Raw genomic sequence first — 15,081 nt, 5'->3', positions numbered from 1 at the left:
TAGAAGGAAACTGAAGAAAAAGTGTGCTGTACCTAACTCATTCCTGGTAAATATATGATCAATACGTTCTTTAATAAATAAAAAAGTGCTACTTAACTAGACAAACTAGTTTAGTGTTGAGCTAATCTTTCTGGTATTCTTAAAGTCTGAATTTTAGTTTTAAGTCTGTTACTACATGAAATGTTCATACATGTAATGTAGGTAAAGCATTTGTTCCCTATTTTCAGCTACATCTCATAGGTTTGAGAACTTGCCTGGCTTCTTTAGTTTTCTTTTTGCTAAATTTAAGCAGACAGAGAGTTTTGAGTGTTTCTTCATTAAACACGCTTTCTCAGTCTTTGATAATTTCAGTTATTTCCTTCTGGAAAGTCTCCCGTTAATCCCATTAATCTATACATTTTCTCAAGCGTAGTGTCCAAAGGTGGGTAGCATTGCTCTTAGGCCTTTGAAGAAAGCAGGAGGATTATCCTTTTGTGTATTCTGGGGGTGATTCATTCTTTGATGTAAGTATCTATGCAATGGCTACTGTATAGAGGCTATTAAATAGAGTTCTATTTAACAATTCCTTAATTGTTTCTTTTGCTGCCTCGCTTGGGGAGAAGAAAGTATTGCAATAAACAGAAGAAGGAAAGATGTTTAGAAAGGAAATGAATATTGATTTTTAGCACAGCTGCTAGATATAAATCTGTGTAAACATTGTCTTGTATCAGTTTTGATATGCAGACCTTTAAATATGCTTTTCTGTAAGAGAAGATACCTATAAAAGGCGTGTGGTCTGTTAACAGTGAAATAATTATTTTAACTGTAAAACCTGGCTTTGTTTCACTGGCATTTTACTGAAAACCAGGCTGGCTGAGAGCTATTGATTCATACTTCAGTTTCGCATGAAAATTTTCAAAATAAAGGTTTTGTTGTATTTTCCTGATACTTTACTCCATCTGGAATTGGAGAAATAAGCTGAAGGATTGTCTGTATCCTTGCTGGCTCTGCCTCTACCACGACGATTTTCCTGTTGCAGAATAACCTCAGTGTTGCGTATGGGATGTTTGCACTCTGAAGCAGAATCATTCATGCAGATGTGCTTTCCATGCAAAAAGTAAATCAGCACTGTATAAAACGCATCAGTGTAATAGGGTTTGTATTACTGTGGTGCTACCTGTGTAGTTTCAGTAGTCCAAAACACCTTTGGCACACTGAAGTGCTTTGTTACCCGTCACACATGTGGGCCTGTAACATGCTATAGGAATTGTACACTAGAGGGCTTTTTTCCTTTATCCACCAACATAAAATTAGCTATAGCTACATTATGCTAAACGAGACCACCAGATTTTTGCCCATCTTTGTGAGACATTCCCTTATTTAAAATACAGGACTATGATGAGAAATGGGAGAGAAAAGCAGTGAAATAAGATACATTCTGGCTTATTATAAATGCTATGAAGTCTTTATTTTTAGGTAGCAGTGCTTCAGAGGAGCTGGGAAGTACTTGCTTCTCTTGGCAATGTGTCTTCCGACCAAGGCAAATGTCACAAGTCTAGATTCAGTAGGTGTTTGCTTGCATGTTTGTTAGCTTTGAGATTCTTTAGGAAAAGTTCACCTTGATAGTGGGTTTTTTTTGCCTTTACATATATATGCATATTAATGTAATTTGCAGGTAACCAGGACATATGGGGTATGGTCTGGAGTAACAATATATAAATTTAGCAGAAGGTTTTAGTGTTTACTAGATTATGGTTTCAGATCACTTGGGTTTCATGTAATACCGAGTCTGTAGCAGTCTACAGTAAAATTCAAAATGAATATTGTGTATTGTGAAAGGCAGACTTTGTAGTAGGTACAAAACTTCATAATTTCATATAGGGTATGGCCTTGGGTGGATACATTGGCGTGAGGGTAGATATTCTGCAGTTTTCTTTTTGTCCTTGTTGGATATAAACTGAAATCCCTCAGTGTTATTTCCCGTAGCAAAGTGTGTGAAATCAAATGAGGGACATAGTCCCTTGAAAATAAGAGAAAAATAGCGTTGAAAAAACAGCCAAATAGTGTGAGCAATATTTGCATATGTGTTTTTAGCTATTGTAAAATAAGACTTCATGTCCAGGTGAAGTGGAGTGTGGAGTGAATCTGAAGAATTAAAATGTGAGAGTCCCAATTTCTTCAATGTCTCTTTTTCTTATATTTTAGCTGTATTATCAAGAAACAGAAAGGAATTAACTTCTAGTGATGAAGTAGTTGAATGAAATCCGAAAAAAAACCCCTGATATATTATTTTTCTATCTTCTGACTTGTTTTTCATTCATTGCCTAGTACTCTAACAATGCTGAAGATTTCAGATATGTTCTGCCAATGACAGCCAACCTGTCTGTATTTACCAGACACAAAATGTTGTCATTGTATTATCTAATGCTGTTCCACAAACATTGGAAGGATAACCAAGTAACTATTATTTTTCTGTTATCTTCAAAGGGACATCAGAGATGGCTTCAGAAGAAAAAGTTTCTATCCTTCTCATTATGTGAGAGAGCGATCCCCTCATAAGAGGGACTCTCCTTTCTTCAGGGAATCGCCAGGGAGCCGAAGGGATTCTCCTCACAGCAGATCTGGCTCTAGTGTCAGCAGCAGGAGCTACTCTCCTGAAAGAAGCAAAGCCTATCCTTTCCACCAGTCCCAGCATAGCAGAAGTATGTCATCTTTACATAAAAGAAATATTTCTTCTCAGCAAGGTAATGCTGGATTAATGATGAGAACTGGTTAGTGAGGTGAAACTGCAACTCACTGTATAAGCCCTTTCTCTTTACGTGCTGTCTTTTACAATGAGAAGACTAGACATTTTGTACCACTGATGTGTTGTCTGCTCTTCGGTTGTTTCATTGTACTATCTGTTCCCTTATGTATTTCATGTGGGAGATTGTAGGTGTTATTTCAGTAACAGCTCTAGACTGACTGTAGGAGTTTCAGCTGCACAGCTTTTTCTAGTATCGTATGTTATTTTCCTTTTAGCATCAACTGCTTCTGTTACTTCTTTATGTGCTTCATTGGATTCCCTTACAAGAAACTTTGCTGTCATCTATAGCAGATGAAGACTTTCCTTCCTGCAACCGGGGAAAAGAGGGATTAAAAAAATAGGAGAAATTAAAGTACATACTGCTACTTGTTACATTTTCTGAAAATGTTCTTAGAACTGTATTATTAGGGTTTTGAAGCTGGTTGTTTTTCAGCAATTTCACTTCATTGTCAGATTCTCTCAAATCTTGCTTTCCTCGAAGAAATGTGATACATATCTCAGTTAAGTCTATACTGTGTATGTTCTGCCTTTTAAAAGCTTGGCTGTTAATCTTTCCCAGGAATCTAATGAATCATTTGTTTTGAAAATATTTAATGTTTTCCTATTTAAATAATTTGAGAGAAAAAAAGGCAAAATTGCTTTTTTTAATATACTACAATCTTAGCCACTGCTGTTTGTACGACTTATGTAAATTAATCCAATTTGATTTCCCTTTCTGCAAATGCTTTATAGTGAACTATACAAACCTACTGTTGATTTTGGCAGCTTTTTAAAAATTAATTAGATTTTTTCATTTTCACTGATAGGCATATTGTGCATTTCCAGAGTGGCACACTAGACCATCATGTAGCACTTCTTGCCAAAAAAGATCTTGTGGAGTTTAGTTAACATTGTTTAAATATTGAGGAATCATTTCACAACTTGTAGAATACGAATGATCTTTCTAGCTCATTACTGCAATTCTTTTAACATTGTGTAGCAATACTCAATGAACGTGAATTCCTGTAAGTATAGGAGAGGAAGAGGAAAATATGGTATTCAACTAAATTTTAGAAGTTTTATAGATGTGCAGATCATAATTACGAGGAACAGGAAAAAGTTGTTGTGATAAACCATATAAAATTTTGGAATGTTTCAGAGTTTTCCTAAAATTTTGAGGTGACTTCTATCCCATTTATAGTATATTGGCAGAATTACTCAAATACTAGTGGAGGTAGTGATATAGAAGCAGACATCTTCACAAACCAGAAGAGATGCTGGTCAAGAGAGGAGTTTACAATTAGGTCTGTGGCTTTTGGGGATTTTTTTCCAATTGCATGGTTAAACACCTCTCCCCATTATCTTTAAATCAGTTTTAAGAGATGGCTTGTACACTGGACTATTTATTTACAACTGCCGGTTTGCCAGAAAATAGCACTAGTAAACTGTTCCTCTAGATGACTGAATTAAAATGGCCTATTCGCAAGGTATAAATGGCTTAAATAATACTTTTATAATCGTGTTTGAATATGATTTAATATGATTTGTCTTAGGTAAGCTCATATATTACGTATTTAAAAGGAACATAAAGTAGGACATATATATCAGCAGTATATTTTAGTCTGTACTTAAATGGATTTACAACATGCAAAGTATATACTATTTCATGCGGAACTTATAATACAGCGTCTTTTTTTCATATCATAATACTGTTTAAAATAATGCTGTCTGAATCAGTTTGGCCTGATGACTTTCACCTGCAGTACTGTGTCCAGCTCTGGGGCCCCCAATGTAAGAAAGACATGCACCTGCTTGAGCCGATCCAGAGCAGGGTCGCGAAGATGATCAGGGGGCTGGAGCACCTCCCTCATGAGGACAGGCTGAGAGAGTTGGGGTTGTTCAGCCTAGAGAAGAGAAGGATCCAGGGAGACCTTATAGCAGCTTCTCTAGCGGCTGTCCAGTACTTAAAGGGGGCCAACAGGAAAGATGGGGAGGGACTCTTTATCAGGGAGTGTAGTGATAGGATGAGGGGTAACATTTTTAAACTGAAAGAGGTTAGATTTAGATTAGATAGAAGGAAGAAACTCTTTCATGTCAGGGTGGTGAGACACTGGAACAGGTTGTCCAGAGAAGTGGATGCCCCCTCCCTGGAAATGTTCCAGGCCAGGTTGGACGGGGCTTTGAGCAACCTGGTCTAGTGGAAGGTGTCCCTGCCCATGGCAGGGTGTGGAACTAGATGATCTTTAAGGTCCCTTCCAACCCAAACCCTTCTATGAGTCTATGAACCCATGCTCCTCCAGCACTTCATAAATTAGGATCAATAAAGGATTTGAACAAAGAAACTGGGGGGACATAAAGAAGCTTGGTAAAGGGAGGGAAAAGTCTAAAGGAAAAGGACAGCTGTGGTGGGAGAGCGTAGAGAGACAGGGTGGTATTCCTTCACCAGACCAGTTGATAAGGGGTCTGTAGAGGGGTATGCTGAGGAGATGCAAGAAAACAAGTAGTGATGCTTGGAAAATGTCATGTTTGATTGTACAGGTAGGGCTTGTGGGTTCAAAATAGACACATGCATTCAGAAAAAAATGGCCTCATAATGTTTCCAAATTAAATGGTGGTTTCTCTCTCTGCTTAACTTCGAATAAATTACTGTCACTTGTATCAGCTTTTTTCATCTATTCAAGTGCAAACATATAATCCACTCAACTGAGATAATCTTTAAAGAATCTAGTGTGATGAAGGAGATATGTAGGAGGCAGAGTTATAGTAGTCTGTAAATTTAAAAGTATGTATCACAGGAGCGAAACTTCTGTGTCACTTGGTGGTGTCCGGGGAGACCTTCTGTGCTTTGGGGAGTGTGACAGCTTAAAGACATGATTATTTCCATCTTCACATTTTTGTCGTATACTTTGTATTTATAGGAACTTTCAATTTTTCAGAGTTTTTCTTTTTGCTATTTCTTTTCATTGTTAAAGAGCTTTTTTAGTTAAAGGCAATTCACAGTTCATATTTTGTTGTACGAAAACTAGAAATTCTGAAATAAGACTGCTTGCTATGTTTTTAAGCATGCTCTCCATTTAGCATCATCTTCAAATCAAGGGTTAAAGTGCAATTTGGAACATTTGCTTTAGCCAGTGTAAGTTCCCCAATTATGTTCAGTAGCATTTTTGAAAGACCCATCAGTAGCTGTGAAGATTTTTGCACGGATTAGCAAGCCTTCAAGGTCATAGCAGTAACTCACTTGCCTCTAACAATGTGCAGAGATGAGCAGGACTTTGATCTTTGCTTTGTATTAAGTCTACACTATACATACAGTATGAAAATGTGGGGAGAGTAGAAGACCAACTTTTCAAATACCTCTTAAACATGTTCTGTTGTTAAAAGCATGCATTTTGAATAGATTTTTCCTTACACTTTTTCTGTAGGTAGTGGTATTTTAAAATACACAACAGTCTTATTTTATGGCATTGAGTAAAAAAAGAAAATAGCCCAGCTATTAGGAGTGCCATGTTTGTTCCTTATTCCTTGAACTCCTTAAATGAAAGCCATGTTCGTTTATAGTTCTACTAAAATAATTTATATTCCAATTTTCATAAGTATTTGATAGACCCTTTTAGTTCGTTTTTTTCTTAATTAATACAAATTTAATGAAGTCAAGATAAGTCTATATTGTTTTCCATTTGTGAACAGTCAACCATTTCCCAGTGAGCATAAATAGTCTAGTTAATTTAGGCCTACTGTCAACACATTTGCTTTTCATATTTACCTTTTGCAGATTTGTTAGATGTAATCCATGGAGCACAGGTTGAAAACTAGTAGTTTACACTGCAGCCAGTTCTGCTGCTGCAGGCTGCCTGTAACCCGTCTTTGGCAAGGCTATGCCCAGGCTGTGATTAGCACAGTGAATTTGAACTGTCGTTTTGCTGATTTTTAAACTCTTACGAGAAAAACACTGATAATACAAAGAACATTTAGTTTGTGGATGATACAGTACAAGACTGTTTCCCATGGAAGGGCTTTTCAACATACTGTGGCCTGCTAAACCAGTTCTTTCACTGCCTTGTTTCCTGGAGTGATTGACTGGTGTCTAATGTCACCCATTTATATTAATTCAGGAATATTAAAAAGTAAAACCACATCACCTTGCTAAATCATATTGATATGTCCTTTCAGTTAATGTTGAAAAAAAGGACAATGGGTTTTCCTAAATATGTGAAATAACGTAGCTATATCTTCTGTCTTTGTAAAGAGAAGTGTTATCAAAATTTATCAGATGGTGGAGCATGTAGATTTCATGTCTGACTGGGGTGAATTTCACTGCAATTTTTCTAAGCCAGTAAGTATATTTGCAACGTATCTTTAATACAACTTCAGAGTTGTTAGTTTTTTCTTGTAGGTAAAGAGAGGACATCAGTTCAATCACTGAAAACATCAAGAGATGCATCACCTTCAGGCACCACAGCAGTACAGTCATCAAAGGTGAATTTTCTTTTCAAGTACTTATTACCATGGTTTCAGATTGCTCATTGTTGTTTCATTTTTTTCCTCAGTTGGAAGGAGATACTGTATGCAGCTGTTAAGGAGCATCTTGAATTGCTCTGCAATCCAGCAGAGGATAGGTTTCCCTTATCTGGCAGGAAGGTGTTGATAATGCTGTGTATCTAATGATGACACCAACAAACCTTTTTATTCTGTATTCACTGGCTCATTTTAGGAGAAAGGGAGTTTTGTATGTTTTTAAAACTGTCATTTTCCAAAGTCCAGAGTGTGCTAGAAAAGGAATGGCAAGGAGAAAAATGGGGAAGCAGTTTTTAGGAACAACAGATCAATTGGACAAGCCTGTACTTGCAGTGAGCTCCATCCTTCAGTGATTCCTAAGCTGTGACTAGATTTGGAAACAGTGTGGTGAAGTGTCTGACTGGCTCGGAAGATAATGTGAATGAATAGCAGAGTTGACTTGGAAGCAGGGCTGCTGGAGGATGTGGCAAGAATGATAGCATTTACTTGGGAAGGGATCCACATTGCAATATAGTTTGGTAAATGTGGTTTTATGTTCTAAATGATGCTGTTTCATTTCCCATCAAATCCTGTGGGCTGAGTACCAACTATATGATCTTGCTAATTAGTTAAACGGACAGGCTAATGAACACTAATGAACAATCAGCATTCAATATTGTTCTGGCAGCAAAAACATTTTCACATCACAGACCCCCTATCTGTAAATTATATTTGAGGTTAAAATAAACAGTTCCACAGGAGTATTTTCTCTAAATTGTTGAGAAATACTTTAATGAGAAATAAAGAAACAATGCATTACATTGTTCTAGGTGCATAAGTCTATATTAAAAAGTAGCATTTGCCGTAAGTAGCATGGTGTACTAGCCTGGATCTTGAGGTCTTTTTAATAAAAGCAGTGAAATGCTTGAACAAAAAAAAAAGGGGGGGAAAAAGAAAGGTACTTTTTGTTGTGAGAAGGTGAGACTGAAGGAAATAATTAGGTGGGAAAAAAATCAGGCTTTGGTTGTGCTATGTCATTCTAAGTCCTTATCCCTTATGCAGCTCTTTTAGAACTGCTGCTAGGCATTAGCTAATTGCCAATGTCCTTAAGGGGGGAGGCAAGCGATATACTTTCAGTGATGTAAATAAGGAAAGTAAGATAAAAGGTGTTACGGACAAGTTACACCGATTTGGATTATAAAATAAACTATATAATTAGTTCACCTATTTTGCTTACAGACTCAGCATACTACAGCCTAATACAAAATCCTTGCTTAATACAAACCTTTGAGTACAAGGAGGCATTGCAAAATCTCTTGCTCTTGTATTAATATGCAGTGTGAGCTTGAACTTTAAAGTATTCTTTAAATGTTTTGTTTTCTTCAGTCAGGTCTGATTTATGCTGTACTGGGTTTTTTTTGCCATCAGTTTGCATATATCTGCTGGCAGTGGATATCCACTTGATGTAAGCTACACAAAATGAAACTTCTTGTTTGATGGAAGTAGTTTTCCCAGACGACACAAATATTGTGTATTTATCCACTGCAGAAATGGAAGTACTTCAGTGATCTTTTATTGCTTTTCTGTTGAAGTCCCAAAATCTGTGTGTGTAATGTACTGACCTGTGTCAGTGGAGCCTCTTGGGGTGATGGCTGTATTACACTGGCCCGTTAAATTATGAAAGTGCTTCACTGACAGAAGTATTAACAGAAAAGGTCTTGGCAAAACATGATGAACATCTCTAGGGCCAGGATCTTACGATCTGCTTAGACTTGAGAAATGAGTTATATATTTTATAGATTAAAGAAGATGATTTTCAATGCTCTGAGTTATAATTTAGCTTTGAAATACTTACAAAGGTATATGCTTCAGCAGTATCTCTTTTCACTGTGGTAACTATATGCAAATCTGAAAAGGTATTCTTATCTGTCCCATAATTAATTTTTTACATACTCATGCATGTGAATTAATACATGTTGGTGTTATCTGATCTTAACCACCTGTTTAATTGACTATGGCATGAAATCGTTTGTGTTTTTCTTTAATCGCTGTCTGGACTGCAAGCTTTGGAGGCTCTATCCAACATAATTAGAGCAAAAGGCAGATGTGTGAGACGGGGAAAGCTTCCTGGCAAAGACAGCAGAAAACTAACAGGTTTTTGCTGTTCTTATGTTATGCATAAGGTCAAAAACAAGAAAAAAAAGACACCTCTGAGGCGGGGGAGGAAGTTTCATTGTTTTTTATGAGATATGCTAGGTTGTTCGTTTCTTTGTAAGTTTGCAGCTTAGGTAGCTGCAGACATTTTCCTCTGAGAAAAATGTTCCTGTTCTTTGTTGTGTTGTAGCGTACCTGTGGAAGTACCATTACTTTATTACATAAAATGCACTCAGGATTTTTTAATACCTATTTATTGAGATGCGACCTATAGAATTAAATTTAGTGAGATTAAATCAAACATTGTTTGTGGTATGCCAGTAGATACTAGTGGTTAGTTTCTGTTTATGGCTTGGGGAAATATCGTAGGTCATGTGAGATTTTATTTCTCTTCATTTCAAGCAAAGCTGACTGTTGGTGAGAAGGATACTGGTCTTTTCTTTTTGTTAGTATTGGCCAGAGCTACATTTGAGGAAACGGAGAGATTCATAACAGAACTGCAGTACAAGATTTTTTGGCAGCTAGGGAAAAGTCAGATTAAAGGTAGAAGTAAGGCATACTGTGGAGAATAAGAACATTGGGAAGAAAAAACTTGGCAGCAGATAGTTTGTAGTGAGACTAGTGTAAGAGTAATTTTGTAGTTTGGAAAAGTGAGTTGGGCTAATTATTCTATTAATTATATTACCCTTTCCTTTTAAGAACCCTCTTTGTACCCCTGCATTTTGAACTTTGTCACCTCCTGATTTTGCTGGTTATAATTCTGTAATTTACAATTATAGAAAAGAGGGATTCCTATTTGAACATTGTGTTGCACTTCTCTTCTGGATTCAGATAAAGGTGGTGTCTTTACGGCGCATAATCCTGTAAGGGTTCTGTGTATTGTATGGTTGTGCCGTACTACAACACAGAGACATTTGGATAATATTTTACTTGAGGTAAGCACAAAAGGTCTGAAGATGAAGTAGTCTTATTACACGTCACAGTATTTGCTTCCACTGGCCATTTATGTAATTTAGAACGAGCTAACAGTAAGAGGGGGGAGTGTTACATTTTTTCTTTTTTCTTTTTTTTTTTGTCCACCTGTTTGCTAAGATGAAACAGGCATTGGGTAGAAATCGTGACAATCTTTTTCAGACAGTAGGATTTTTGTGTCTTTTTTAGATATCCATCTTAGTGTTACAGTTTTTAATCTAGACTTGTATAGATTCTTGGATGGATGCTTCTATACATACAGTTGATTGAAATGAAATACCCACTTAGTGGTAACAAGATTTATAAAGCTAGCTATTCCTAAACTGGTTTTGGTACGTGGGTACTTGTCATTGTCTGTTTGTTTCTCTGTTAGTAAAAGCCAAATCCTATTCTTGGAAAGAAATCATTTTTAAAATATTATTTATATGAGTATTTTAATCTGAAAAAGTAGATTAAAAGGCCATAAAGCCATGACTGACTAGATTATAAATGATCAGTGTTCCCCCAAATAAAAAATAATGAGTTTTAATGGAAGCAGCTCTGATCATTTCAAGTATGTATAAACCACTTTGTCCCTAATTAGCTTAGATTTTATACCCTACACAGTATTTAATAGTTTAAATTAGTAACAACCTTTTATGCCTGAAAATCACATTGGATTGTTAGATCACTCCACACTTGTATCTGAATTCTTAGTGCCCATTTGATCCATGTCTCTTTAAACTCAACTGGTCTCAAATAATTTTTCTGTTATTTCTGTCCTGTGAATTTAATAAAACTGATTCTGAAAGTATGGTGCTTTTTTAACATTTTATTGAACTTCATTGATTTACCTTTTTTTCTCCTCTGTTTTTTTTTTCTCCTCTGTCTATTTTTTTTTTCTTTTTTCTCTGCTCTCCCCCCCCTTTTCTTCTTGAAGAAATCAGTCAGCAAATGAAATAGCTTCAGTTTCCTTATTTCCTATTTTAAAATGTTTTGGGGATCTGAATAACTGTTTATGTTTGTTCTGAAGATGTTTTGGCATGTGTAAATATATTTCATGTTAAATCTTCACTATAATGTTTTTATACAGGCCTTGGATAAGAGCAACAGACTATCGGAAAAGGAACTTGCAGAAGCAGCAAGCAAGTGGGCAGCTGAAAAGTCAGAGAAGGCTGATGAAAGCAATTTACCTGAAATAACAGAGTATGATGTAAGACAGGATTATTAATAGATTTCTTTTAAAGTATTACAACAATAGACTTCTGTTTTTCTGTGCTCTTCTGAAAGGCACACTTTCTAACTTACCCCTGAATTTGTCTGCCTGTGATACTAAATGTTTGTTGAAGGGGTGTGAGAGGGAGATGAAAGCCATGTGATTTATTTATTCATCTTTAAAAACACACAAAACAAGAGTAGGTTTTGTTAGTGTAATTTGAATTCATGTTGAGCTACAACTGACAAAATAAGGCTCTGGCTGTCCCAGGGATTCTCCAAGGAACTCTTCCACTGGTGTAAGTCTGTATGCTTAAAATTAGCAAGGGACTTTTGAGTCAAAAGTGTGTATGTGTAAAACAAGACTAGAAGAGAAACTCTGGTTTATTGAATTCAGTTCCATGCCATGTCAGCCTGCCATGTCATATATTCTTTTTCAGAAAGCAGTCCTCCTCCATATTAAAAATTTGCCTTGGTATTGCAGTGGTTAAATATTTTTTTCCCCAGAACCTTTATTTCATTAATAATCAACATAAATTAATTGCCAGTTTATACCCATCTGTTCTTGCCCCTCGTTGTCTTCTACCCTTTGCTATATTAATGTGTGATTATAGCTCTTTTCAGTCTTTGTTTTGTTATGCTGCTCTTGGATAGGATGTGTTTTTTGGATTCTGCTATGTTAGTGGAAGATGTATTTGTAAAACAAATGTAATGTCTTTTTGTAAAATAGTCTGGTTTAATTCTGTGATCATTTAATCTTCAACTCTCACTTTGCTTCAACTTTAGGGCCGCTCTTACAGAAACAAAATAGTACCTACTTTACAAAGTCACTTATCCTTTATAATTAATGGCTTGTATTTTATGTATGTTTGTAAATAATTTGAGGGAAAACAAAAGCATCTTGGGAAGCATCAGATTTCCTCCTTGTGTTTCACACTTGTGGAACCTAACAGCCAGATTAAAGCAATAAATTTACTGGATCCACATTTATCTAAACTTTTAAGTCCTGTCCATTGACGTAATGGCTGAGTGCATCAGCAGCTTCTTGATACTGGACAGGAAGATCCAGTTGGGTAAATAAACTGTTCATTTCCCTCCAGGAAAAAGAAATTTTTAAAAAAAAGGGGGAGGGCTTGGAGTGAGGAAGAAGCAGCAAACTGATCCAAGCATGAATGCCATACGGAGGAGAACATATGCATGGCCATTTCTGGGAGGTTCAGGAGAGTAACAGTGAAGAGAAATGTCATTCCTGTTCTTGATCGGGGGAAGGTAATGCAAGGGAGGAAAGAATAGAGTGGGCCATATGGAGAAGAGTTGTTTAAAGCTTCCTCTGTGCCGCAGAGAAAATTGGAGTGACAAAAATATTAAAAATAAAGAACGTTTAAAAATTAAACAATTGCAGTTGGTTATGGCAGAGTCTGAGATTATTTATTAACTAAGAAAGTGTGCTACAGGAATGCTAATGAAGGAGGTGAGGCATCTCATTCCGAGTCTTAGAAGAAAGGATACTTCTCACCTTGATTAGTAGGTTGTCATGTATGAATTGCAACAGTTTTTAACTTTTTCCAGTCTATCTTACATAGTGCTGACCAGTTGAACTTTGTGTTGCACTGAACTTTTAGCAGCCTTTACTCATTCTCAGGCATGTAATGATTTACTGCAGTAACAAGATCTAGGATGCAATCTTAATAGCTTATATTGCTGTTAAGTTTTGAGCAGATGCTCATAGGATCACTTCAGCTTTTTTTTTGTCTAATGCTTTTCTGTTTCACATTAGTTAAGTTTTAAGATTCTCTTTATTTTTGAATAGTAGAAAATATTTTTATGCATCTTCTTCAATTCTCAAATCTTATTTAAAAAAAATTACTACTCCACAAATCTGTTCCATAATATTTGATTTAAATATGCTGTAGGAATTTCTTCTGGTTTTACATCTTCTGTATAGACTCCTTGGAGTGGGAGTCTCTTTTCTTTGGGGCAGGGATACTACCCTAATTTCTGTTTTAGAGGAAAGCTTATACAGTTTTGGTACTTGAGTAAGATTTCTCATATTGTCAGGAATCCTCTAAGCCCATGTTTACTTTCGCTATACATTAAGTATCTCTGTTCCTTTTAATATTAAACCTGTGGTCCTGAATGCTGCAAGAGTTCATTCTGCCAGTATTTGGATTTTGTCAATGCCTGTTTACCTTTGATTCTTACTTTTATCCTTTCTCAGAAAACTAATCCCACTTTCAATGTGGATTTTGCTTGCTAGCTGGTGTTAGAAATACCATATACAAGTTCCTTCTTGATGGAAGGGCAGGTAAAGGTTATCTGACATCATTGTCTTTACACAGTTAAGACTGGTCACTGTTTTTTTATGGTCATGTTTTCTACATGTTTAAAATCCATATTTCTGTATCTGTTAGATTTTAGCAATAATACTTCACTAATAGTCTTAATAAGCAAACTCATATATAACTGAATTACTATTTGAGTTTTTATTTTTGCTCTCACACTTTAAGGTTTTTATTTTGCTCTCAAAACAGAACTTTTTTTTTTTATAAGGCTGGATCTTCAGCTCCATTATACATTGAACAAACAGAAGAAACAGAAACAAATATAACGGATAGTACAGAATTATATGAGGATGGCCAGCTTCTTGGTCGCTCAAAAGCAATTGCAACTAAGACAAAGGAGATTGAACAGGTGAGTCCTCTTGGCATTTTGTAACTGTTACAGTACCTGTGTAATGGTTTGATGTGCTAGAAATATGTTGATTTATTTATTTCTTCTTGGAGCATAATATGAATGTAATCTGATTTCCTCAGATGATGTGATGATAACATCTCTACTTAATTCTGAAGAAGCATGGCATTTATCTGCATGTGGGAATTAGTGGTAGTTTTCTGTAACTTACATGCAATACCTGCTATTTTGGAAGCCAAGAAAATGACTGCTCCGAATAATTGTTTTAAAATCAAATATAATACAAATAATTTCAAATGTAATTAAAAAGCAAGGCTTTATGTGAGATCAAATTATCAAAAATTACTTTTACACTGTAATTTCTTTAAATACATACAGTTTGTGATTGAACACTAGAAGCTGCCTGTTGGTCTGGGTTTCTTGGTTGGGTTTTTTTTTGGGTGTGGTTTGTTGGGGTTTTTGTTTTTGTTTTCTTTTTAAGTCATCTTTGAATCTCAGGGCCTTTGTCATTCTCTGAAGATTCTCTGAAGAAAACTTCTTAAGTTTTAGTTTCACTTTGGTATTTTATATCTAGATGAGGGAGGGATATTGTGTTCAAAATTTATATTCTTTTCTGTTTTGTGTTGGGTACTTGGGGGATTGATTTAATATAAACCAAGATTTCTATTACTCTTGTAACATTGAGTTTTTGAGGAGGTTCAGTGGAAGTTTATTCATGTGTTAGTCTTTAATATCATGGCACCTCACAGCAAGGAAATTATCTACAATAACCTTGAATTTCATTTGTCATAAACAATCAAAGTATTTTGCTT

General features: G+C 35.8%; 1 protein-coding gene across 10 annotated transcripts in view; it reads left to right on the top strand.

Moving 5' to 3' along the window:
- PPHLN1 (periphilin 1) overlaps positions 1-15,081 on the top strand; it is a 72,473-nt gene that overhangs the window by 26,949 nt on the left and 30,443 nt on the right. For 8 of the 10 annotated variants that reach the window (XR_012623601.1, XM_074827428.1, XM_074827423.1 and 5 more), the window contains 4 exons: positions 2,467-2,723; positions 7,158-7,240; positions 11,457-11,576; positions 14,129-14,269. Coding sequence is in view for 9 of the 10 variants with exons in the window: in XM_074827428.1 (XP_074683529.1) it covers positions 2,467-2,723; positions 7,158-7,240; positions 11,457-11,576; positions 14,129-14,269 (601 nt within the window). In the remaining variant the exon portion in view is untranslated. Of the gene's footprint in view, positions 1-2,466; positions 2,724-7,157; positions 7,241-11,456; positions 11,577-14,128; positions 14,270-14,391; positions 14,668-15,081 lie in introns of those variants that run through there. The other 2 variants (XM_074827427.1, XM_074827422.1) reach the window with 2 other exon arrangements.

Source organism: Strix aluco, chromosome 5, assembly GCF_031877795.1.
Source record: "Strix aluco isolate bStrAlu1 chromosome 5, bStrAlu1.hap1, whole genome shotgun sequence".
Taxonomy (NCBI): Eukaryota; Metazoa; Chordata; class Aves; order Strigiformes; family Strigidae; genus Strix; species Strix aluco.
This window is presented reverse-complemented; position numbering and strand designations above follow the sequence as displayed.